Source organism: Mytilus californianus, unplaced genomic scaffold (assembly GCF_021869535.1).
Source record: "Mytilus californianus isolate M0D057914Y unplaced genomic scaffold, xbMytCali1.0.p SCAF_8, whole genome shotgun sequence".
Classification (NCBI taxonomy): domain Eukaryota; kingdom Metazoa; phylum Mollusca; class Bivalvia; order Mytilida; family Mytilidae; genus Mytilus; species Mytilus californianus.
Genome location: NW_026262734.1, coordinates 66160026 through 66186481, shown reverse-complemented (window position 1 = coordinate 66186481; position 26456 = coordinate 66160026). Strand labels below are relative to the sequence as shown.

Below are 26456 nucleotides of genomic sequence, written 5' to 3'. Positions count from 1 at the left end.
CAACCAAATGTTATGAAACTTATACACAATGCTTATTACCACAAAACACAGATCAAGTTTGAATTTTGGTGGCGTCACTTTTACTGTTCTAGAGTTATGCCCCTTTACAAATGGAAAAATTGCTGAAATATTCATTTCTGTTCTCCAACTATAGTTTGCCTCAAACAAATGTTTTGAAACTTATGCACAATGCTTATTACCACAAAACACAGATCAAGTTTGAATTTTGGTGGCGTCACTTTTACTGTTCTAGAGTTATGCCCCTTTACAAATGGAAAAATTGCTGAAATATTCATTTCTGTTCTCCAACTATAGTTTGCCTCAAACAAATGTTTTGAAACTTATGCACAATGCTTATTACCACAAAACACAGATAAAGTTCAAATTTTGGTGGGGTCACTTTTACCGTTCTAGAGAGGGGCATCATCTGTGTCCCATGGACACATTCCCCATTTTTTTATTTGAAAAAAGAAAGCCGCCAGATACCAAAGGGACATTCAAACTCAGAAGTCAAAAATAAACTAACGCCATGGCTAAAAAAAGAAAAAGACCCAACAGACAAACAACAGTATACAACATAGAAAACTAAAGACCGAGCAACACGAACCCTACAAAAAACGGGGGGTGAAGGGTTTTGAAATAATTTTTATAAACATTATGGTAAATAAATTATGGTTAAAGTATCAAAACAATAGATACCTAGGAACTTATTTGTGAAAGATGGACCTGTGTAAATTAAACATTTTCTTTTTTCACAGCTTACAACCCTGTATGCATTCCTATTGTGCTGGATGTTACTCTGACTGGATGCAAAAATCTAATGAATGTCCTACAGTAAGTTTTTATATAATAAATAAATAATATGATTAGCTCTATTTAGAGTTGGCATGGTATACAAAACATGAACATAACATAAGCTGTATTGAGCTTTGAACCAACATATTGATATTTTCTAATTTAAAATTGAAAGATCAATATACTTGATATACGATTGAATATAAAAACAAAAGCCTTTTTTCAAAAGTATAGACATATCATTCAATTTATGAATAACGTAATGTTGGAGATTTAAGTTTTTTTTACTACAGTAACGTAGAAACAGTCAAATTTCTCAATTCTTTTCTTGAAGAACAAAGCCAAAGTTTAGACTCGGAATAACATGTTTCACAATTTATACTGCATCTTAAAAATACTATTCATAATCCAAATATAAACATTTAATACAGATCTAAAATGAATGAAAAACAAACTGTTTCAAAAATATAGATAAAGGTTTTTGATAATTAAAAAGTAAATCCATTATTTTTCTAACTCTTGCACTAAAATTAAGTTTGAATTATTTCCCTTTAGTCATAGTAAAAACCATAAAAATGAACAGTATATTTTGAAGTATTCTTTATGCAGAGCATTGTTGATTATTCTTAAATGAGTAATGTTAACAACTTTGAGCAAGGCTTATACTTGTTGTAGCTGTGCCTGTTTTAAATGACAGTTTGTTAGTTGATTATCAGTATGAGATTTGGCTCGTGATGATTTAATTTTTTAAATGATTTATTCTAAACTATTGATTAAAAGTCCTAATTTTTTTTAGGGGTAGGTGGATCCCAATTTTATAGTTTGATGTTAATATCGTGATAAAATTCACAAAATACACAGAGGAAAACCTTAGATCAAAAGAAAGTACTTTTGCTAAAAAAAGTAAAATAACAAAAATACTGAACTTTTAGGGAAAATTCAAAATGATGGAAAGTCCATAATCAAATGGCAAAATCAAATGTTCTAACACATGAAAGTATGGATAATAACTGTCACATTCCTGACTTGGTACATTTATGTAGAAAATGGTGGATTAAACCTAGTTTTATAGCTAGCTAAACCTCAAGAAGTTGCTGGTTTTTTATGATATTTTTTTCCCCCAGTTGCTGTGTGCAATTATTTTATCCTGATATTAAAATGGCATTAAATATTTAATTTGATTTCAACAGACCACTTTTGACTCTAAAGTTGCGATTTATTTTTTAGTGTCGTATGAAAGTAAAAAGAATCAACAAAAACCATATTGTAAACAACTTGATAGAAGCTTATTTGAAAGAACATCCAGGTTTGTATTAAAATAGTTTGGATTTATTTACTTCCGTTGATACTAATTTTTTGTGGATTGAGTAAAATTTACTTTTTCATGAATATTTGATTTCGTGGTTTTGCCAAAGTCCATGTATATTCCTATAGAAAAGTTAAAAGTTGTAATTTGTCAAACATTTAGATTCCTGGTTCCCCTGCACCATCAAAATCAAAATCCATGAAAATTTAAACAACGAATAATAATGAATCCTCTTTATCTGTTTTTATGTGTCTTGGAATTTCAAACTTGATTTTTTGATGAATTTATTTTAATATCACTAAAATACATATAGCAGTTAACATATGGACCTGTCATATACTAAAGTTAAATTTAAACACTAAAAAAGGAAATGAAGAAAAGGATATTTTTAATTGATGCAAGAAATTTATTGCTTTAAAACTATTGGTTTTTAATTTGCTCTGTCATAAATTTCCCCCCTTTCTTGAAAACTTGTGAGTTTAAGATCAGTATTGTGAGTTGGAAAACATATGTAGGAGTATTTTTCCTCTCATGGAAATTTTAGTTATTTCCTTTGAAGGTTGCCGATTCTCACTTCTATTTTGACAAGTTTGCTTATTTATGACAAACAGATTTGTTTTAAAAACCGTAAAGGACGTGATGATTGGGAATTGTTAAATTGGGCTCAGTACATTTAGTTTGTTTTTCTTTAAAAATGGTTTTTTAATGTATGCCAGTATTGTTTTTTTCATTACAGAGAAGAAGAGACCAGAAGAAGACTTGAAAGCCCTTGATGCAAAGAATAAAATTACCAAAGATATGGTAACTTATTTATTTTACCCTAGCTTGATAACTTGATAAATGGAAAGACAAATTGATATAATAGCTAAATTCAACTTTAAATTATACATTAGAAATTTTCTTACTTTATTCTTAAAAAAAAAGAAATCTTTTAAAGAAAGCAGAACCTGCTTGAAATAGCAAATAATGCTAAATATGGAGTATCACAGTACTAAAAACTCAAACTTTATATTTTAAAAGCATTAATTTTATGCAGAAATTCCTGTTCAAATTGGTTTAAGTAATCTGCATTTTTTTATTGTTCAGTATTTGCATTAATAGATGCACCCAATGATTTCTGAATTTGCAGTAATATATTTTGACAACAGTGTTAGATGAATTTTTCTGGTTAGGATGAATACTACTTACAATTTTTTCACTAATTTTAGATGACACCTACGGCCAAAGAAGGTTATGACCCAGATAATGAAGAGGAGGAGGAGGAGGAGGACTATACTGATTCTGATGCTGTAGATGATGAAGAAAGGTAGGTTTTACTTGAAAGGTCATAAACATTATATTGTACAATTCAGTTGTGGATACTAATGTAATCTTTTTTCCTTGACCCCCAAAAATCTTCATAATGAAAAGATTCTAGGTTTTAATAAATGATAAAATAATTTTTGCTCACCATCTAGTGGCTCTCCTTTACAATAAAAAATCAATTTTCATGATTGATAGATGCTAGGTTTTAATAAATGATTAATTTTAATTAACTTAATGTCCAGACTCAAATATTTTATTTATATTTAGGACAATACTTTAATGAAAGTATGAACATATCTTTGCCCCCTCGTGACTTTTTGAGAGGGACATAAAAATACTGGGCTTCCTTCCATCTGTCTGTCCTTCCTTCCATTTCCTTTCGGTCTTCCAAGCGCTCTCACATATACAATTCTTGTCATTTAAAAAAAGAAATTACATCAAAGGTTTATATATGCAATGTCTCAGACAAGTTCGTAAATCAGTGCAGATCAACAATTTTTCAAAGAGTAATGCACATTTTTTTGGAAATATTAATTATATGAAAGATTGCATAAAAATTTTATCAGGACCACCGATAGTGAGAGTAATTCTGTTTTATATTTTGTCAATTTTTAATTTTATTCTCCTCTCAGTCTACAAAGCTTATCATAATCAAATTTTACAGGCATGATGATAGAGAGACCTTGAACAAAGATTTCTAATTTTTTTTTTTATTTGATGGCATATGCAAACGACTTTCAAATTCATGCATTTTCCTGTGCATTTCCTACGTCACAATGCTTATGTTATTACATCACAGTAAGAACTGATTTTTCAATAACATCATTTATGCTGATTGACCTAGGGTCAACCAGTGTAACTCATTCATAAAGGAGAACGTTAAATTGTTTTATAGCCTCACTCATTCATAAAGGAGAACGTTAAATTGTTTTATAGCCTAACTCATTCATAAAGGAGAACGTTAAATTGTTTTATAGCCTAACTCATTCATAAAGGAGATCTTTAAATTGTTTTATAACCTAACTCATTCATAAAGGAGAATGTTAAATTGTTTTATAGCCTTACTCATGCATAAAGGAGAACTTTAAATTATTTTATAGCCTCAATAATATCATTTGTATTCCCATTGAACCATTCAGAAGTCACAGTTCATTCATTTCCGTGAAATTATATAGTCATTCTCATGAAAACTTAACAGAAATAATGTATGACAGAATTAAAAAAGATCCAATTGAATAAAAAATTACTGCCAGAAAAAATTCTTGGTTGTTATTCGTAAATTTTTAGACAGAGTCTCATTTTGTACTGGTGTTAATGCTATTAATTTGATATTGGTTCAAAATTAATTCTACAGGAATTTACTGTTTTATCTTCACCAAAGCAACACAGTCAATCTAAACCAAACTTGGCAGGAATAATGTATGGAAGGTTCTGTATGAGTATTCCTCATTTGTTCCAGTAGTTGGAAAAAATCTGACAACCAGAGGCAATAATCAAACCCTTTCAACAAACCTAAGAGGGGATTGCAGGTTGTCTGTTACAAGGCAAAATTGCCATCTGGTTCCATCATATTCTGTTTTTCCAATGGCAGATCAAATTTCCCACAGACTTAATGTCCTGGGTATTTGATTTATTGTATAATTATACCCCACGCAACGGGTTGCGGAGGGTATAATGTTTTTGACCCGTCTGTCTGTCCGTCCGTCCGTCTGTCCGTCAGTCCTGTTTCTTGTCATCGCAACTCCTCTTAAACCACACAACAGAATTTCAGGAAACCTTTTTAGATAATAAGGACATACTATGTAGTTGTGCATATCGACAGGAAATTGCGATTCAATTTTTTTTCTAGGAGTTAAGCCCCCTTTGAACTTATTTACTTTAATGTACTACTGCAACAGTTTGTCATCGCAACTCCTCTGATACCACACAACAGAATTTCATGAAACCTTTTTAGATAATAAGGACATACTATGTAGATGTGCATATCGACAGGAAATTACTTTTCAATTTTTTTTCTAGGAGTTACGCCCCTTTGAACTTATTTTCTTCAATGTACTACTGCAACAGTTTGTCATTGCAACTCCTCTGATACCACACAACAGAATTTCAGGAAACTTTTTTAGATAATAATGACATACTATGTAGATGTGCATATCGACAGGAAATTACTGTTCAATTTTTTTTCTAGGAGTTACGCCCCTTTGAACTTATTTGCTTCAATGTACTACTGCAACAGTTTGTCATCACAACTCCTCTGAAACCACACAACAGAATTTCATGAAACTTTGTAGATAATAAGGACATACTATGTAGATGTGCATATCGACAGGAAATTATGATTCAATTTTTTTTCTAGGAGTTACGCCCCTTTGAACTTATTTGCTTCAATGTACTTCTGCAACAGTTTGTCATCGCAACTCCTCTGAAACCACACAACATAATTTCATGAAACTTTGTAGATAATAAGGACATTCTATGTAGATGTGCATATTGACAGGAAATTATGATTCAATTCAGGAAATATTTCACATTTGATGTTAAAACAAATATGTCCTCTCTAAAATGAAATAATGGACTTCTGTGGATTAATTAATACTCTTGGAATACTTTGAATTGCGAGTGTAGAGGAAAATCACAAATTTAAATCCTAAACGAAATACAAATTTCATTAATTTTAGGAGAGCAAATGGTGAAACTACAAAATAATGTACCCTCGAAATAATTTTTTTTCTCAATCCACGAAAATTGATACCACAGTTAATTGTTATCTGGATTCTGTACAACACTTGGCAGGAATTGTTTATAAAGAAGGTTGCTACTTAAATATTCTAAGATTTGTCCTGATTGGACCACAAGAATCGGTTAGATACAATTTTAAATTCTAATTGTACTATTTCCAAATTTCTCCTCCTCTGTAATTTAAAATTAAAGGTATGGTTATTTGAATTGGAGTGTTTCAGCAATTATTTTTGTCTGCATATGTAACAGATTTTATTTGCTTCCAACCCTATAACCCACAGAAAAAATTATCATGTGTTATGCAACTCTCCAATATATTTTTTACCAATAGTTATTTTTACAATATTTTCTTACTTTACGATCGATTTTTCTGTTGCAGAACAGTTCCACCTGCTATAGGATTCAACCCACCAGTATTTCCACCAGCACCACCCATGCTTTTTGGAATTGGTACACCATTTTTTGGAGCAAGGTAAGATTATTTACAGTTTACAACAGAAAACTAGTTTTTTTCCCTTGATATTAAAGAATCTCATGATGTCATTCAATACTACACTTAGAATAAAATTAATTTGAAAGCAAGCTTTGATCATGCTAAAATTGTTTTTCTTTGAAGGCTTGTAGCTGTATTGCAGCCATTTTAAAGTCAAGAGCTTCCTTAAAGAGGATACTTGGAACATGCAGCTTGAAGCTTGTTCTCAAGAATGAATATATATGATCCCTAGTAGCTATAGATGTTTTCTACCTTTCATTTTATTACTGTCAATTTATTTAGTTATTTATGTAGTTTTCTGCTTTAAGGGTGTAGGTTTATTTTATCAGCTTATAAGCATTTCTGACATATTTAAAAAAAAAAATGAAAACATTGAAAACTTAATCTCATTAAAATTATATCGTGCAGATTTTTAATAAACAGATAAAATTGAAAAGCATTGTATTTTTATGTAAATATCAATGAACTATCGGAATTTTTTTTAAAAGGTAATAAGTTAAACTGTTAGTTCTATGATCTGCTATCTTTGAATTGACATATGAAATTGTTTTTATATCTTGAAATTTGTTTTTCAGACCAACAGCCACAAAATGTCGCCAGTGTTCAGGTTATGTAGCTCCGCCCACAGTTCCTCCTACAGGTATATTTCAGACAGGTATGAAATTTTAATTTCAGCATGCAAGGTTTTTTCTCTTCTCTAATAATACGTAAAAAGGAGTTAAACAGGACCACCAAAAATACTGAACAGAAGAACAGATCAGATCGACCATTGACAAAATCTGAAAAAAGAGACATACACAGAAATTAAATACAGAATGAACAATACATGTAACAGACAAAGAACAGTTCATCACATATTTTTTTTAGAAATTTTGTCCTGTGTATATTGGCAATACATCATTGATTTATGGAGTACTGTAATGTTCTCAATTCTGCAATGTATGATTTGCTTACAGATTCTGGTCAAATTATGTACAAAATTTAAGCATAGTATTTGGATAACATTTTTTGAACAGCTAAAATATGTGGGAAAAAATTGTTATACAAAACTTTAACATAATTTTTCTCTGCACCTCCTTTCTTAACTAGAGGATCAGGCTACATGATAATGCAATTGTAAGAATGGATATAGAACAGTATAGCTCTCACAAAAATTCATAGAACATAGAAATCTTGTATTATAGGTTTATGCTGAGGTAGATCATTGCACCTTGATCTCAAATACATAGATGTCTTTAGTTTCATCAATAGTGGACACATCACTATAAGAATCATACCACAAGTTGTATACAGGCAATTTTATTATGTTGTTATATAAAAAATTATAGTCATCTATTTTGAGTTGCAGAGTTGGTTTCAATAATTTACTGGAGATGGGTGAATATCTACTTCGATCTTACAACATTGAATATTTCATTTCAGCTATAAATGCTGTAGGCACAGCTTTAGGTTTGAACCAGGGAGGTTACCAGACTACAGGCACAGCCACTGAGAAGAAGGAAGAGGAGGAGTCAGAAGCAACACAATCTCTGGGTGATGGGGCCGAAGCTTCTACCTCTGGTATGAAAAAAAAAGAGATAGGAAGGACATATTTTATAGATTTAACGGAGGGCTATTCCTTTAAAATGGATCTGTGGGGATAGGAAAAACTAATACAACAAAAATACCAAACTCCAAGGAAAATTCAAAATAGAAAGTCCCTTAACAATGGGCAAAATGAAAAGCTGAAACACATCAAACAAATGGAAATCAACTGTCATATTCCTGACTTGGTACAGGCATTTCCTTATGTAGAAAATGGTGGATTAAACCTGGTTTTAAAGCTAGCTAAACCTTTAACTTGTATGACTTTCGCATAAAATTCCATTATATTGACAACAATGTGTGAACAAAACAAACAGACATAATAGGTAAAAATGTCAAAAAGAAATCCCTCCACAATCAGTGCACTGTGGATTCATTATATAATTATTATTCGTTGGATACCAATTTTCGTGGATTTTGTGTGTATAGATGAACCACAAATTTAGATGTTCAACAAAGTACAAACTTTCTATAGGCTTGTAAGCAAAATTTTGCAAAACCAAGAAATCAAGTCGAAAATACAATTTTTCCTCAACCAACAAAAATTGGTGCTAACAAAAATAAATGAATTCACAATATTTCTTTTGAGTAATTTTGCATCCATCAAATGGATATACAAGCATTGATTATATACAACCAATTTCCAAAAATAGAAATAAAAATCCTTCCACCCCTACAACAATAATGTAAATGGAATAGCCCAGAGACAAAATCACAGAAGGATTAGAGAATATTACTATACTCTGGTCTGATGAAATCTAAAGTGTTTGAAATTACTTATAGAGCATGCAGTAATTAAAACTTCTGAAAAAACAAATACAAGTCATACACTTTCCGCCAGGTTTTAAGCATCCATTATATTTTAAAATTATTACAAAGATTCCTTGTTTGAAAATTTATGAATATTTTCCTATATTATAGTTTTGTTAAAAAACGTGAAAAAGATATGCATCATAATCTTGTAAACATTTTGGGAGATCATGAAGTACTTGATTTGATCTTTAGAAACCTCTTGAAATGTTTGTTTTTTAAATTTCACTTTATATAAATAGTGATATTCAAAGTATTACCAACATTTCAACAAAAAATTCCTAGACTTTATGAAAGCAGTGTTCTGTCCAGGCCATTTTAGTGTCGCGGCACCAAGACGCCTCAAGTTGTGGTCGCCTCAACTTGAAACTTAGTATACATTTTTAGTATGACCTAAACTTTTCAATTTATATGCCAATAAGATTCATGGTACCAATTTACTGCACTAGGCTGGCATTTTAACACCTAAAATGTCTCATAGGAAGTGATGCTTGATGCAAAAATAATTGAAAGGAAAACCCAATACAAACTTTGAAGAACTGATATAAACGAAATACACCAAAAAGTAGTTAAATCCCTACAAGGAATCAGAGCTATATCAGGGGAAGATACATCCTTAATATAAAATGATTTTCAAAGATTTATGTAAAAGAAAATTTTGAATTGTGGATTTGACTGTGATTTCATAGATCACTGACAATAGAAATGTGATAGTGCTAGCAGGGCATGATTTCTGTGTACACATTTTTTGGTTTAATTTTTTTTCCATTTACAATCATGCGAAATGACTAATTTAACCCATTGAAAACTAGTTGAATCCAAGATATAATTTATCAACATGATGCCGAACAGTTTTCATTGAATTTTTCATTGTAAAATTTAATGAAAAGTTCAAATTATGGGAAAGAAATAAAAAATAAAGAATTGCAGACAACTTTGTAGATGTTAACCTTTGTTTAAAAGTGTTTGGCATTTTAGAATTCAGTTTCACTTCTTTACAAATGAGAAAAATGATAATTTATTATAACTTAGGGACAACAGCTTTAGTTTTTCTCTCAAATTCTCCATTGAAGAATTTATACATACAGTGTGTTTTCTCTTTGTATAAGTAAGATTCTCAATTGTAGATGGCAAAACAAAGAAAATGGCTGACCCAGAACTAAAAGATGAGAAGACCATGCCAGAAGCTCCGCCCTATAACTGCTCGCTTGTTCAGAATCATGTTTTATGTCAGTGTTGTCTACAGCCCATGCCAGACAGAAGAGCCCAGGCAATGAACCCTGCTAACAATATACCACCCCAGCAATGTGAGTATTTTGTATCTATAGCTATATAAACTAAAGTCTAAGCAAGATATACATACTCATGGAAATGACTCTAAAATTATTCTTACCTAATTAGGTTAGTTTATCATGAAGACTGATTCACTGTCCTGTGTGGCTTTATAACAGTAAGGAGATGTGGTATGATTGCCAATGCCACTATCCACCAGAGTTCAAAACAACTGGATGTAAGCAATTATAGGCCACTGCACGGCCTTCATAAATGAGAAGAACCAATACCGTATTGTCAAAACATATATGACAGACATGAACCAACAGCTTTTCACCAGCCATCTCTTCAAGAAATTCCATGAACAAAATATGTGGGTAACTTTTTGTGTCAGAATTTGATAAAAACATGGCAACTAAAAACTTCACATTGGCATCATTTGTGGCAAAATATTTGGAAGGACAACAGAAAGAACCAGGCTAATTGAGTGATTTTTTTCATATTGTTTTGATATCGTCATCATTTATGGTATGTTATCTCTGGCAAGATTTCAAGTTCTCTAACAAGTTGTCTTGATACTTTCTATTAAAATTTTACAAGATTGATTAGAAATTTAAATAGGCAACTTCATCATATGATGATTTGCAAATTTTTATCAAGAAGACTTCTATGATATATTTTTTTAAGTGCCACAGTATGTTTTTGTACAGATTGAAATTTATTCTGAATGCCATAATTTTAAAACAAAAGGCTCAGGAAAAGTCAGTCTTCACCACAAAGTTTAATGCAATTTCAGTTTTTCATTATTAAACATATTTATTAAAGTTAAAAGAAAATTATGCTATATATCTTGTTATGAAGTAAATGTGTTACCTGCACTTTAATATATATCTGTTAATCAGTATAGAAAGATATTCTGGCCTTTTCCGAAACTTTTGTTCCTAGTTTTTGTTTTATCAGTTGAAAATTCTGTTAAATTTGATTGCATATAACATGTGAAAATGTAAAAAAAGGAGATGTGTTATATTTATATCATTGATAAAACACTTGAACAACATAATTTATTAAATTAGGAAATACATTAGATGTCGTCAACAAAGCATTATTTTTTTTACAGGTCAGATTTGTTACAGAGCTTATTGTCATGCCTACTGGGGATGTACAAAGAATGAATGTACAGGTTGTATAGGAAAGTTTAAAGGTAACAATCATTAGACAGACATGGCATCGGGTATATGTATTGTTTTCACAGGTACTCAAATTATCAATAAAAAAGTAGAAGATATTTTAATCAAACTCATCATATATACCAGGATTAAAATTTTGTAAGCCAGATGTACATTTGGTCTACAAAAGACACATCAGTGATGCTTGAATCAATAAAGTTAAAAAGGCCAAATTTAGTTAAAAGAATATTTTCTTTTTTAAAAGTGCACAAAATGACAAATATACTACAGAAAATAGGGATTCAGAAACAATAAAAACTTATATATCGATGGTTTATTTTCCCAGCAATGCTTATGAGAAAGATGTGATTCATAATATAGTGTTATAAACTGGCTGTTTCTGTATTGGCCCTGTTATAGATTCGAGGTTAGCTGTATTGGACTCGAAACTCGAAGAGTCGAGGGCCAATACAGCTGATCCAGAATCTATAACGGGGCCAATACAGAAACAGCCAGTTCATAACACTTTTATTAAATGATTTTAATTCTTCAATTAATCTACCGTAAGCAACTTACCTTAAAGTAGAAGAAGATACAGAAATTCATATCTGAACTTGTCTTTTCGCATTCACGATGGATTTTTTGTCAACATTGTCAGATGTTATTTCTGATTTCTCGTCCAAGTACTTAATCTTGTGCTATTAAAATTCATTTTATCTAACAAATATAAAGTAGCTGGGAAGAATAAATCAGAGAGTTTAACTATTCTTGCTGTAGAATCGTCTGCGTTCTCATAATTGATCAACGGAAATTGAACACTAAAAATAATTTGAAGTCGTACTCGAAAAGGCTGAGAAATATTTCCATTTCAAGACGTTACAAAACACTGAACATCATTTAAACCTTTTTATGATGTTAGGTTCAAATATATGAATACAAATGTATTTTATACATAACGACACGTCCAAAGTTAACTGTTAAGTAAGCTTAGGCGTAAGAAAATTGAAACCGGAAGTGAACATCCCGTATTAGCCCATGGGCTTATACAGGGGCCAATACTGCTTTTTCTGTACTGGTCCCGGTATTGGCCCTGTCCGAAAACCAATATTAACTCCAGATTTATATCGACAGGACAACATCACCAGTATTGCAGTATATGGTTTTATTGTAGATTTAAACTTTGGGAAGAAATGCTTGAATAACCTCATATTAGAAAATGTTTATGAATCCGAAATATTTAAGGTAAGGCATATAATATAACATAAAAAAACTGTTTAAGATCTAGAAGGCAAGGATAAATGGAAGGATATAATCAATACAAATCTTTTATAGATAAAATCAAACTTATATTAAGCAGTCACTCATGGGAAGTTTCAAAAGTGACCTTTGAAAAGAGGTTTCCGAAAATTCCAATCCCCACATTGCGCTTGGCCGGGATCGCTGCAAATTGTTTTAGTGTTTTTAATTGATAGAGTTGTTGTTTTTGCAACTGTTAAGGCTGGGTTTGACTATACTATCAACAACAGATCTTGGATTGCTATCCTTCATCTTGATGCTAGCTGGTCAAGATTTTCTAAGGAGACAATAATGGTATCCATTGTTTTTAATTAAGATGTATTTTTACTTTCTTATTTATATCATCCCTTGTCATCTCCTCTGAAAAAACTGAACCAACTTCCACCAAACTTGGGTCGAATGATCCTTAAGGTATATATTTTGGAAGTATAAAATTAATGTTTTTTGTCTAGCCAGCGACATTTATGTTGTGAAAGCGAGACATAGCGATCCTAGATTCCATTGGCTGCATCGGCGGCGTACACATTTAGGTTCAGTCTGTGGTTAAAGTTTTTATGCCCCTTAGACAAAATATTGAGGTGCATATTAATTTACCGTCTGTCAAGATATAATTACATGGTTTGTCCGGCTATCTTCTCCTACAGTTTTTGAGCTACAGCTTTAATATTTTGAGGGATGTTTCTACACATAATAGAGGTGTGCATGTTCACAGGATTTAGATTTTTTCTAAATATTCTTAAAATGTCAGGTATTTGGACTTAGTCCTTTTTTGGTACTAGTTGCATAAAGAGATCATGGTTTGTCCGGCTATCTCCTCCTACAGTTTTTGAGCTTAAGCCTTAATATTTTGTAGGTTGTTTGTACACACAATGGAAGTGTGCATGTCCACAGGATTTTGATTTTTCTCAAAGTGCCAGGTATTTTGACTTTTTTTTTGGTACTAAAAGTCAGAAAGGGGGATGTTAGATATTCACAAAAACCGGTTGTTGGGCTTCATTTCCTTCTCACTTGCTATATAATTGAAACCAATTTTTTGAACTACTACAGTTTAATGTCCCTAATGTAATAAATAAGATTTTTTAGTATTGTCAAATATTAAACCAATACTGGGAAGTTGAACTTGGTGACCACTAAAACTGGAAAGTTGAAACCTCTTGGCTGGACATTCAGTCAATTGTAGACATTCAAAATAAAAATAAAAGATAGATTATCATACATTGTGTTAAATTTAGAATTTCTTATGGTCAGCAATGAAAGATCTACAAAAATGCCAATACAACTGAAACCATTAGAGGACTCTGTAATGAGTTATTGCTGTTAAATGATAATTTTTGACTACTTTTTTTTTGTATTGTCTATCATCTTGATAACTATAATAGATATGAGGAAACTGTAAACAGCAAAACTAATCAGCAGTACAACATCTACATAATTATGATCACTATGACCAAAACCATTGGATTACACCTTAAGGAGTTATTGTCTTTAAATGATGATTTTTGACTAACAACAACAAAGGAATTTTAGTCCTAAAATTTTGTCTATAATGTTGGAGCACCTGAGATCACCCCCAGTTTTTGGTGGGGTTCGTGTTGCTTAGTCTTTAGTTTTCTATGTTGTATCATCTGTACTATTATTTGTCTATTTGTCTTTTTATTTTTGGCCATGGCGTTGTCAGTTTGTTTTCAATCTATGAGTTTGACTGTCCCTCTGGTATCTTTCGTCCCTCTTTTTGGAGAGAGGCAATTGTTGAAGATGCATATAGATTCAGTTGAGCAACACAGACTGGTTAGAGCCTCTAGTTTACCATTATTTTTGGAAGAAAATCTTTAAAAGTTTTATACTGAATTTAGTATATTTAAAAGGATAAAAATCCATTATTTGATTGTTTGAAATAAATAGAAAATAATTTAAATGAATTTCTATTTTACATTTTTCTTGTGATAATGAGGGGTTCATAATATCTATTTCAATGTTTTTCTGTAGAATTATGTAGAAGCCAATGGTATATCAGTAAAGCAAGTTTTGAGAGAATCCCTATTGAAGTTAGACGCTGGACAATACACTTGTCCTGGTAAGAGTTAGTACCTAAATTAAATTGCTTACAATATTTTGATTGAAATACATACTGTTTGATTAGAAAAACTAGTTTCTTATATTGAATGTATTTGTGTTAGGTTTCATGACCAGACAGGATCTAAGAAAGGGCAGTTATATCTTTTCCATGTTTATTATCCCTGCTTCATTGCCTTGAACAATGATTTGAAGTGTTTGCGTAGGGTTTGATTCATGCTAAAGCGCCTATTGCAAACATGTTCCTGATATATGGTATTATTTTCAATCAATAAAGAAATTTTTTTATGCCCCCGCTGTCACTTGAGGGGGCTTTAAGTGTTACCCTTGTACGTATGTCCAAAAAATTGATTTCTGTTCTCTAAGTTTAGTTTGCCTCAACTAAATGTTATGAAAGTTATACACAATGCTTATTACCACAAAATACAGATTAAGTTCTAATTTGGGTGGTGTCACTTTACCGTTCTCAAGTTATGCCCCTTTATAATGTTAGACACAAGCGGGGGCATCATCTGTGTCCATTCTCCATTTATTTAATTTTTTTAAGTGTTAAATGAAACTATACTGAAACAACACTATTATCTTAATTTTTGACTAAACAAACTTAGAAGGGAAAAAAGAAAGCTGCATTCATTAGATGGAGTAAGAAACGAGCTTGAGTGAGAACCTCACTGCATTGTCTAACAAAATTAGTATGGACACAGACTTAACTTATTGTATACAAATATATATATATTATGTATGTATCAAGCAAGACATATTTCATCTTATACATTTAGTTGATTTAAATTGAAGTGTTAATGTCTAAAATTCTGACTAGTAATATTCAGTTTAGCACAGCTTTTATGTTACAAAGTAATAGTGTTGAATTCTTTTTTTGAAGACCAGTCAAGATTTACGATAAATTCCAACACTGCCTTGTGCTATACTTGTGGGCTGAGAAATTTTAAAGAACTAGCATACCAGTACAGGAAAGATATTCCTAAAGAGGACCTTCCAGGTATGTAAGAAATAAACAAATATACAATTTTCCTTGGAGACAGCCTTGGTGGTTTTGTGGTAGTATGCTAATTTTATGAGCAGTAGATCACAAACTTGTTCAAACTAAAGACTTAAGAAACAATATTTGTTACTCTCCAACAAGCATACCACATCTAGGAATAAGATCAGAGACTGGTTGGCTCCAAGTCAGATAATTGTGTCTGGGTAGGGTGATATGTCTTCGGAATGTATAATGGTGAGCTAGAATCTATCTGAAATATCCAACTAATCTTGATGGTCAATATCCATATAGGATATATTTTTCATATCACAATAACATGTTGTCATCCTGAATATAAATGTAATATTGGCTGATGGATGTTAAGCAGTCATCAATCAATCAATCAATCATATTTTCCAAATACACTTAAGGTAGTACATAACACTACAGGGAGATAACTCTGTAAAAATCGGATGGATTTGGCTATTTTTTTATGTCCTTTTTGGTTTATAGCTCTTTAACATTTTCGGTCCTTGTACATCCTTGGCTTTCAAATATTTGCCTTTGAGCGTTCCTGATGAAGGTAAATCCAGAAAAAGCGTTTCGGACTCATGAAATTTATAACATGTTTTCATATTTTATACAATATTGCACTATTACTTGGCATCCCTTGTGGTCCTTCATCCTTTTTTAAAATCTTATCCTGTGAAACAACCAGAATGTAACTTATAATTATGTTACCAAATTTTTACCATAATATTTTTTAGTGAATCTGTTTTAAAATTGTATCCATGTATTTGATTTATCAACAAACATGGCTACTGTTGCTAAAAATAGAACTTGGGGGTAAATATGTGGTTTTTGGTTTTTATCTCAAAAACCAATGCAGTTGGAGTAATACTACCGAACAAAAAGTAAAACAACAAAAATACCGAACTCAAAGGAAAATTTAAAACAGAAAGTCCCTTAACAATTGGCAAATCAAAAGCTCAAACACATCAAACGAATGGAAAACAACTGTCATATTCCTGACTTGGTACAGGCATTTTCTCATGTAGAAAATTGTGGATTAAACAGGCATTTTCTTATGTAGAAAGTTGTGGATTAAACCTGGTTCTAAAGCTAGCTAAACCTCTCACTTGTATGACAGTTGCATAAAATTCCATTATATTGACAACAGTGTGTGAAAAAAACAAACAGACATAAGGTATAAATGTCAAAAAAAGGGGTATAGCAGTCAACATTGTGTTATAATCTTAATCACTATAAAAACAAACAAATATGTCAACAAAGAAAAACAAAATTTTCAGTAAAATTAGATTTTGACAATTTTTACTTTTGACGATCAGGTATATATATTGTTGTCATTGATTGTTTTGGGAATGACATTTTTATTGTTTATGAACTATCCTTATAATTCCTGTCAAATTTTAATATGTTGTTACTGGTGACAAACTGGAGGTCAAGTTCAATTTTGACAATTTTCACTTTTGCAGTTCGGGAGTAATGGTTGTTGATTGTTTGTGAAACAACTGTTTTATTGTTTTCATGCAATTACTTCTGAACCATTCTTATAATTCCTGTCAAATTTGGTATGTTGTCAATGGTGACAAATTGTAGTCAAGTTCGATATTGACAATTTTCAGGGTTGCTGTTCAGAGTTATGGTTCTTGATTGATTGAAAAATTAGCACTTTATGTTATTTTTGTGCATTTAATTATGAACCATTCAACAATTGCTTTTCAAATTTTAATATTTTGTTACTGATGACAAAAGGGAATTTAATTTTACATTTGCATTTTACAATTTGACAGCTCATTTCTAATTAGTTCTTATCTTACATGAATTTTAGTAAGAGAAAAACTTTAAATAGTAAAAATGACCAACAAAGTAAGATCAACATGAAATGCAATCAAAACCCTCTATGGCACTGGCTAGATGGATATTTGAAAGATGGTATCTGTTCTAAAATAGGTTCAACTACAAATGTACAGTTATAAGAAAAGGAAGATAACTCTAATTCAGAACATTGCCTATATGTGTTCCATTGCTTAATAATATTCAATATCTAATTTTAAGTTGACATTGCGAAATGAATTTAAATCAATATTTGCCCTTCAGTGCTCAAACACACCTTGATTATATTGATGCAGTCACACATTAAAGGAGACATGACACGATTTTTAAATTTTTTTTTTTTATTACATTAATAAATATTAGTCTTAAAACATGTTTTCTACAATTTTGCTGGTCAAAACCTGATAAATCAGCATTTTTCTGGTCAAAGAATCAAGTGCTTGTCAATAAGAATGATTTTTAATTAGATAACGACAACGCGATCCTGCTTACGTCAGTGGTTACAAGCTGGGAAAATGTCTCTTAACTGGATGATGTCGATACACTATGGATGGTAATGACAGCACTTTTCCAGATAACTGACAAACTATAAAAACATTGTGTGTGAAAATAACCAAGAAAAGGATATTAATTCTTCATGCGAAGAGTCCAAAAACGACGATTTTTCAGACAATACTGATTGGATTGTTACCATACATATTTGGTTTGTCTGATGAATAAATTTAATAGACCACTTTCTGCATTTTTTCATTTAAATAAAACTACTTTTTAATCATGATTGAAAATAAAAATTTCTAATTATTGATGATCAAATTGTTCTTTTTATTCTCTCTGTTACGGTGATGTTATAATTATGTGTGCGCCAGAAGCAGAAAAAAAAACGATAGTAAAAGTCAAATTAGGCGTTCGCAAAGTGTCCGCTTTTATTTTTTTTTATTACATAGAGACTTTTAATAGGTATAAATTATCACCAAAAGTTATGCTTATAATTTTTTTGGTTGGAAACCATTCATCACACAAAGGATTTGTATAGTGAAAAATCCTTTATCACACTATTTCTGCATTAGGATATTCAATTTACAATTTTATTACTTTCCCCCTTTTATGTAAACAATTCAATTCAATATTTTATTTACGTCTCACCTAATGTATAAAATTACACAATACAAAACATTTATTGGAGGCTGTTGTTTTAGTGATTAAATGTTGACACCTATAGCATACTTGACCAGGTGAAAGGTAAGAAGGCACCTGTAGTGTGATTTAGTCACGTGTTATGTTATTTACCATTAAAAATCATACATTTCTAAGAAAAACTATCTTATGTTGAAATAATTAATATAGTTATACTACACTTCTAAAGTATGCTATTCCATCCAGACCCTTATAAATCTAACTTCAAATTTAAGGAATTACATAAAGTAAATTCAAATTCACTTATTTCCACCCCCTCTCTTCAAAATATCATTTAGCAATCAATTTGTTTATTGCTATCAGCAAAACGCTTGAGTCCAGGAAAATATTTGCAACACATAATGTTCTTTTTCAAAATATTTTTTTCTAAAGGGGTTCATTTGAATAAATGTTAGATTTTCAATCGGACTGAGCAGGAAAATGTTTACATGTAACATACTTCAGTCTTCGAGAACATGAGTTGCGTATTAGCTGTACTTGGCTTTGATCTAGCTAACAGAATTTGTGGGTTGTCTCTATTGTTTTACGTTAGTGGTTTCTCTACTTCGTACCGATCTTTTGCGTTAGACTGGTTTTTATTGTTCTTATGTACTGCTGTAAGACCACTGTCACACGTTGGGAGGGGGAGAGGGTACCGTAGGCGCTCACAAACATATACCACCGACACATTTTGAATGTGCCTGTCTTAAAGATCAGGAGCATATAGATCAGTTGTTGTTGTTGATTCATGTCTGTCAATTTTTTTCTACGGAAATTATTTTGTTATAAATAAGTTAGTTTTCTCGTTAAAATTGTTTCACATTTTCACGTTGAGAACTTTTATAGCCGAATATACGGTATGGGGTTTTCTCATTATTGGAGGCCGTACGGTAAACGACACTTTCTTCATTTATTATAAAGTTTCCATTTTAAAAAGAAATGTTTTTCATCATCTGAATCTTTACCAACTAAATAGTTGTCAATAATTATATTCGATGTTCAATATAATAAAATTGAGAATGATTTACATTCTTGTATCATTTCCTTGTTTGTTTTTTATGCTTTATGTCTAACAATTTCTTATGAAGTTATAGACTTGCAAGCATACAAGAATATTACTTTTCCATCTCAAGAAGTCAATTAAAAAATGCATCTGTTATAAACCTTTTTATATCTGCATATTCTTAAAAGCAATAAAAATAAGATCTATATACAGGTTGTCTATTAGTTATCAACACGGGTTAGGGTATCTAATTGGTGGTGCATAGGGTATTGTATGGTCGTACTACAGGTATTCATTAAACATATATGATCAGGTAGTTGTACCTGTTTTCTGTACACAACAATAATATATTCCAATCTCACCTGTGCCCTAGGCAAAACCAACATCCAGGATGTACACAAAGAGCTTATGAAGTAATATTGCGTAATAACTATGTCTTATCAATCCCCCATGTGGAGTGACACTTGAAGTTTGCAACTTCAAACGAGACCTGAAATTTTGAAACTCAATCATCTGTACCGTACACCTGTGACCTATGATGAACTCATGGCATGGCACCCGAGACCCCAACTCTGGAATCCTAATGAAAGTGGGCGAAAAGAAGTGTAGTTTGGGCTTGTTAAAAAGTCCCATCTTTACACCTTTTGAGTCTGCGTGTCATTCAAAAAACAGAAAATATCATGTCAATATTCTTTTTAATTATATTGTTGAATCCATTGGCATCACACATAATCATTGTTTATCACTGTCATGCGTTTTGTTGGATAATAATCGAAACTAAATTTGTGCTGTACCCATATGTCAATATGAATGAATGTAACCACTGACGTAGTAGCCTCCTTCTGAGTGACTTCCGGGATGGAAATATGCATATTTGACAGGTCGATAAATCGTTGCATTAAAATCTCATTAAAATACATATTTTCCTAAATAGTTGACACGTATATTGCTATCGATGTATTTTGGGGGAAAGTTAAGTATAAATAAACATTTTGAAACACAAATTGAAAATCGTGTCATGTCTCCTTTAAATGAAAGTCTGATCATTATGATTCATTAGGTAATTATGCATATCAAAGTACTGTAAATTCAGAAATTATTGCGAGGTTTTTATTAATGCGAATAATGCGAGTGAATGATCATCGCAATAATAAGAACTCGCATTCTGATATCTGATACATACATCTGCATGCAGCTTTTCCTGAAATCACAATAATTAATCTCGCATTTTTGTCCATTTTACAAAAATCGCAATAAAAAATGCACGCAATAATTTCTGAATTTACAGTACATATATTTTATAAGTGATTGTTATATTTGATTTGTAAATATCAATGAATTTAAAATGAAGAAAAATAATTATTCTTAACTAGATGTATTTATTTGTTTATACAGAGGATGCTCAAAAGAGACAGGATTGTTACTGGGGTAAAAATTGCAGAACACAGAGAACAAGACCTCATCATGCAAAGTATGTGTTCAAGATTTAAAATATAAATATTAGCAAAATGGGATGAAGGAAAAATGTTGAAGAGCTTTTTTAAACAATGTAACAACACAATGAATTAAGATACTTCTTTATGTGACTGTCCCAATTCAGGAGCCTGTAATTTGGTGTGGTCTTTGGTTGTTGTCTGTCATATTTGTTTTTTGTTTATTGTTTTTCATAAATCCTGCTGTTGGTTTTCTTGTTTGAATTGATTCACATTTTGTCATGTCAGGGCCTTTTATAGCTGATTATACAGTATGGGTTTTACTAATTGTTGGAGGATTTATGGTGAACAGTGTAATTGCTTAAATCTACATTGTTTGGACAGTGAATAGTTGTCGCATTGGAAATTATGCCACATCGCCTTATTTTACTCTATAACTGAAAAAGAGGTCAAGGTAAATCCACCTGTAAATAAGTCTAGCTGCTAATCACCATGATTCATGCCATAAGCTTAAGTTATGAAAGAATTCATCAGTTTAATTTATTGTCTGAAATCAATAAACAGCAAATATATATAAAAATATTTGTTACCAGATAAAGGGTAAGTTTACATTTACAATATTTGATATTTGCTTTTTAGCTTTATGTTCCCCCCTCCCTTAGAATTTTTAGGCTATTTGTGAATATTTAATGCATCTTAACACCATTCTCAAAATATATTTACAAAGGAGTAGGTCCAGTAAGGGCCGATTTTGGCCTCAAAATTCATGTTCATCTAATGAAAGATTTTGGACACTTTTTAAACACTTAAGTGTCTACTTCAGTCGATTCAATTAGTTTATGTGAAAGATTTGAACTGATTTAGTCATTAAAGACGCTCAAATTCAAGCTTAAATAAGAAAAATCTATCAAATATGCCATAATATGTCACTTTTCAGATGGTTTTTGTCAAAAATGAAAGTGGCCCCTTCCATGTTCATTCTCAACCTTTATATATGTTACATATTATCATCAAATACAACTTACATTTAGATATTAAGAATGAACACAAATGCTGCCACTTCCATTTCAGACGGAAACCGTCTAAAAATTAACCAAAATGCTAAAATTTCGAAGATTTCAGTAATTTAGCATGACTTAATGATGCTAGTACCCGATACATGTGCATTGTATTGTCAAAAACAGCCCATATTTATGTAACAGAAGTGTTCTTCTTTCCAATAAATAGCTAAAAATTTACATTTTAACAATTTTGTAAAACTGCTATATTTTGGGGCCAAAAAGGGGTCTTACTGGGCCTACTCCTTTGTGTTATTTTTACGCCCTGCCTACGATTATCTTTTCTGGTCTGGTCCTTCCCATTACAGGTATTTGGTTATGGTAGTTTGAAGTTACGGACACATGAACTTTAAACTTAGTCACATGTTCATTATTTTTTATTTACATGCCAAATTACCTTTTTTTGCCCTGAATTCAGGGTTCACAGAACATTGAATCATGATAGTTTGTGTAGGGCATAATGTCCTATGGACATCAAGGACACATATTCTTGTTCTTTTATACTTTTTCATAGTTTTAAGCATTCATTTTTTGCCATGCAGTTCCTATGAAAAATCTAGAGTCATCATTTACCACCAAAAATTTGAATTTTTGTCTCATCTTTACGGAGTAAAAAAAAAGTGACTTGGGTATATATGCTGTTTTTGTCTAACCATGAAGGAGTAAAAAAGCGAGACTTAGGTCTGCAGCGTCAACAATTCGTTAAAGTTCCTGATAAGGTTCATTCTGTCATGGTTCTATACATTTTTTCATTCTGTCATGGTTCTATACATTTTTGCATAATTTACATGTTGAAATATTTCAAATATTTGGGCCTTGAGCACTGAAGAGACATTTATTGTCCAATTGAGCATCTAGTGCAGTAAAATTGGTAATGTTAATGTTATTGCTATTTTAATTTCAACATTTGCAGTTTCCTATCAAAATTACATAAAGGCAAGACATATCTCTGTGTCAACAGTTTATTTTTCTAAAGCTTGTTTCATACACAATAACACACAGTTGTATAGTATATTTGTCTTTATAACTTTTAAGCTTTGTATATATTCCTCTGAAATAGACTGTTTATGAAAAGAATTCTTCTTAATATGTGAAACAAACATCCAAAAATGACATGCAAACATCCACAAATGACAGAAAATACTGTATAGTGATTGTTTATATTGTCATAGATTGTTATTTTGAAGATTACAACGTTTGATCTTTTTGCAAATGACTTAAACTTTGTGCATTGAACAATAAAAGTACTCTTCACATCAATATTGTTGATTTCTAATGGGTTTGTTTTTCACATTTTATGTGATCCCTTAATGATAGAAAATATCTCCTGCATAAAATTTTCCACATTTACAGTTAAAGTAATTCCTTACAAACTTTTAACAATAAGTTGGTAATGGTGCATAATTTTAATGTTCATCTGTCCATTTGTTTGTACATTGCTATCTATAGAATATGGTTTATCCACCTGACTCATTTTGCTTCTCTCAAACTAGAACTTATTGATCTTAAATGATATTTGTGCATATCTGAAAGGTGCGATTACTATTGGGATATTGTTCTTTTTTCCCAAGGTAACAGGTTGATTAACTTGTATTGTTTTAATGTACATGTATGTAGCACAAATTTGTTTCTTACCCTTTTGATAGTTCAGAAAATATCCATGATAAATGTTGATTCATCTCTTACAAATAGATAAAATTTTCTTCCTTTTCAGGAATTTTAGCCATGTCTGTGATCAGATTAGAACTACATAGAACCAAGAGGACAGAGGAAGTCTTTGTTCAGACTTAACCTATGTAAAAACCAAGAGGACCAAGAACCTAAAAGAAACCTGTGATAAAACAATGTTACCATTTTATGTTTTTGTACAGAAACAGAAAATCTGTGCTGCATTTCACATTATATATTACTTGTAGTTATTTTCGTTAAAACATTGAGAATTGTTGTACTTTAACACATTGTATAATTATTTTTAAGTAGTTTGATTAACAATTTGAACAGTAGTTCTACATCTTCTTTTGACTTGCAAAAAGACATTAAGATTTGCTACAAGTATTTATTCTTTTGCTAAAAAAAAAGGTTATATTCAAAATCTGGTGAGCATTTAGAACAAGATTTGTGCTTATTAAGGATTTTTTTTTGTGTAGAAAAAAACTTTTTTCTGAACTTACCAAACTCACATGGATGTTTGTAATATAAACCTAGATGGTTAAAAGAGATTGTGTTCAGTGCTGCCAAATTATTTTGTTCAAATACTTGTTTTTAATTTAATATTTGAAATACAATTTTTAAATTTCATTAAAAAATGTTGTTTCTGTGTATATGTATTGCAGTGTTTTACATGCTGCATACAACTAATGCCATTTATTTTTGCATATTCTGTCACTGTTTTGGCAATAATAAAAGCAATACAAAAATTTCTGAATTAACAGTACCTTCTTTTAGCTTAGTGAAAAAAAAATTATTAGTCCCCTACCGACGAAGTTGAAGGGGACTTTAGGTTTGCACTCCGTCTGTCTGTCTGTCTGTCTGTCATTCCGGCAAATCAGTTTTCCAGACTTTTTTTTGTTCGTGCTTGAAGATATTGATTTGATATTTGGTTTATTGATTTATCATGACAAGTTACAGGTCAAGTTCAATTTTCACGATTTTAGCTTTTCTCTTTGTTCAGGTTAAGCCCTTTCCCTGGAATTAAATTTTGACGAAATATTTATTAATTAGTAGATTTCTGTTCAAATGGAAATAACTCATTTTTTAAAAGATTAGATTTTTAAAAGACAAAATGACATTTTAGATTCTGTGGTAAATTGTTTGAAGAATTTAGTGGTAGGTTTGTTTGTCATTCTTGAAGATATTGATTTGATTATTAGTTTACCGTTCTATCATGACAAGTTACAGATCAAGTTGGAATTTTGTTCCAGTCTGATAATTTTGTGCAGAGTTATGGTCTTTAGACATAGAAAATTCACTTAAATAATCAGTTTTCAACAGCTTATTTCATCATGCTTGAAGATTTTGACTTGATATTTTTATGTAGTTTACACCATGACAAGTTAAAGATCAAGTTAGAATTTCGTTCCATTTCAATGAATTTGTAACCGGTAGGGTGCTATGTATTGCCATGCAATACTCACAGAATGCTTGTTTACAAAGAATTTTTCACAAAGTTCCAGAAGTTTGAATATAATCTCATGATTATTCATGATTCTGATCATTTATTGAGTCCAGTTTTTAGTGTGATATTTTCTGTAATCATTCAATGGTCAGGAATTGGACTTGTTATCCTTAGGACTATAAATTCAGATATTTTTGGGGTGAAAATTGTGACAGGATAGGTTTTGCAAAAATAGAAATTGGCATTTTATTAAATTTCGATAGCATTATTTCCTGAAATCACAATTATTTTTTGTCCATTGTTCACCCTAGGAACCATGTATGTTTTAATGGAACAACCTTTACCAAAAATACTATATTGATAAATTTGTGAATTCAAAAAAGTGAGAAGGGATTTTCAGTTTCCATTATTTTTTATTAATTGTTACACTCTTCTGTTTGTTAGATATTTAGATATGTTTCATTGTATTTTAAAGATATATAGTTTCCACTAACATGGCACTTAGGATATGTTAATTTGTTTTTGTTTGTTTGCAGAATGACAATTACAGACAGTTTATTGTTTGCCAGATTCTTTATTTAATTGTTGAAGAAAACAGAAACTTTTGATGAAAATTATAGAATGTTGGTATTTTTTCTGATAATAAAAAAATAATTTCACTTTGTTAACAACAATTTGTTGACCTTAAACAGACTTTTTTTGTGTCACTTGTTTTATTTCTGATGGTCATATACCCATATCTCTCTTTAATGAAACTTACATCTGGCTAACCTATCGGTCATCCAATATGGCCACCTTAGAGAAGCTTTTTTACATAGGATCTAATTGGATTATAGGACACTTCAAAACGTCTTCATTGGAATAGGTTGAATGGCGAACAGCAATTAAAGCACTATGCCTTTGTTTTGAGTTATGTTACTTTTGTGTAGGATTTTGTGATATAAATAAATACACTGTATCCATTTTTAGCTCACTCAGTCATATGGATCTTTGAAC

General features: G+C 31.0%; 1 protein-coding gene across 1 annotated transcript in view; it reads left to right on the top strand.

Annotated features, from left to right (window-relative positions):
• LOC127711733 (E3 ubiquitin-protein ligase CHFR-like) overlaps positions 1–26082 on the top strand; it is a 48034-nt gene extending 21952 nt beyond the window's left edge. Inside the window, exons 8-21 of the mRNA XM_052217842.1 lie at positions 759–834; positions 2023–2101; positions 2838–2902; positions 3310–3407; positions 6525–6617; positions 7214–7293; positions 8061–8198; positions 10160–10339; positions 11422–11505; positions 12642–12712; positions 14753–14840; positions 15723–15839; positions 21250–21325; positions 24060–26082. Coding sequence (XP_052073802.1) covers positions 759–834; positions 2023–2101; positions 2838–2902; positions 3310–3407; positions 6525–6617; positions 7214–7293; positions 8061–8198; positions 10160–10339; positions 11422–11505; positions 12642–12712; positions 14753–14840; positions 15723–15839; positions 21250–21325; positions 24060–24099 — 1285 coding nt within the window. The 3' untranslated portion in view covers positions 24100–26082. The remainder of the gene's footprint in view (positions 1–758; positions 835–2022; positions 2102–2837; positions 2903–3309; positions 3408–6524; positions 6618–7213; positions 7294–8060; positions 8199–10159; positions 10340–11421; positions 11506–12641; positions 12713–14752; positions 14841–15722; positions 15840–21249; positions 21326–24059) is intronic.
• Positions 26083–26456: the final 374 nt, after the last annotated feature.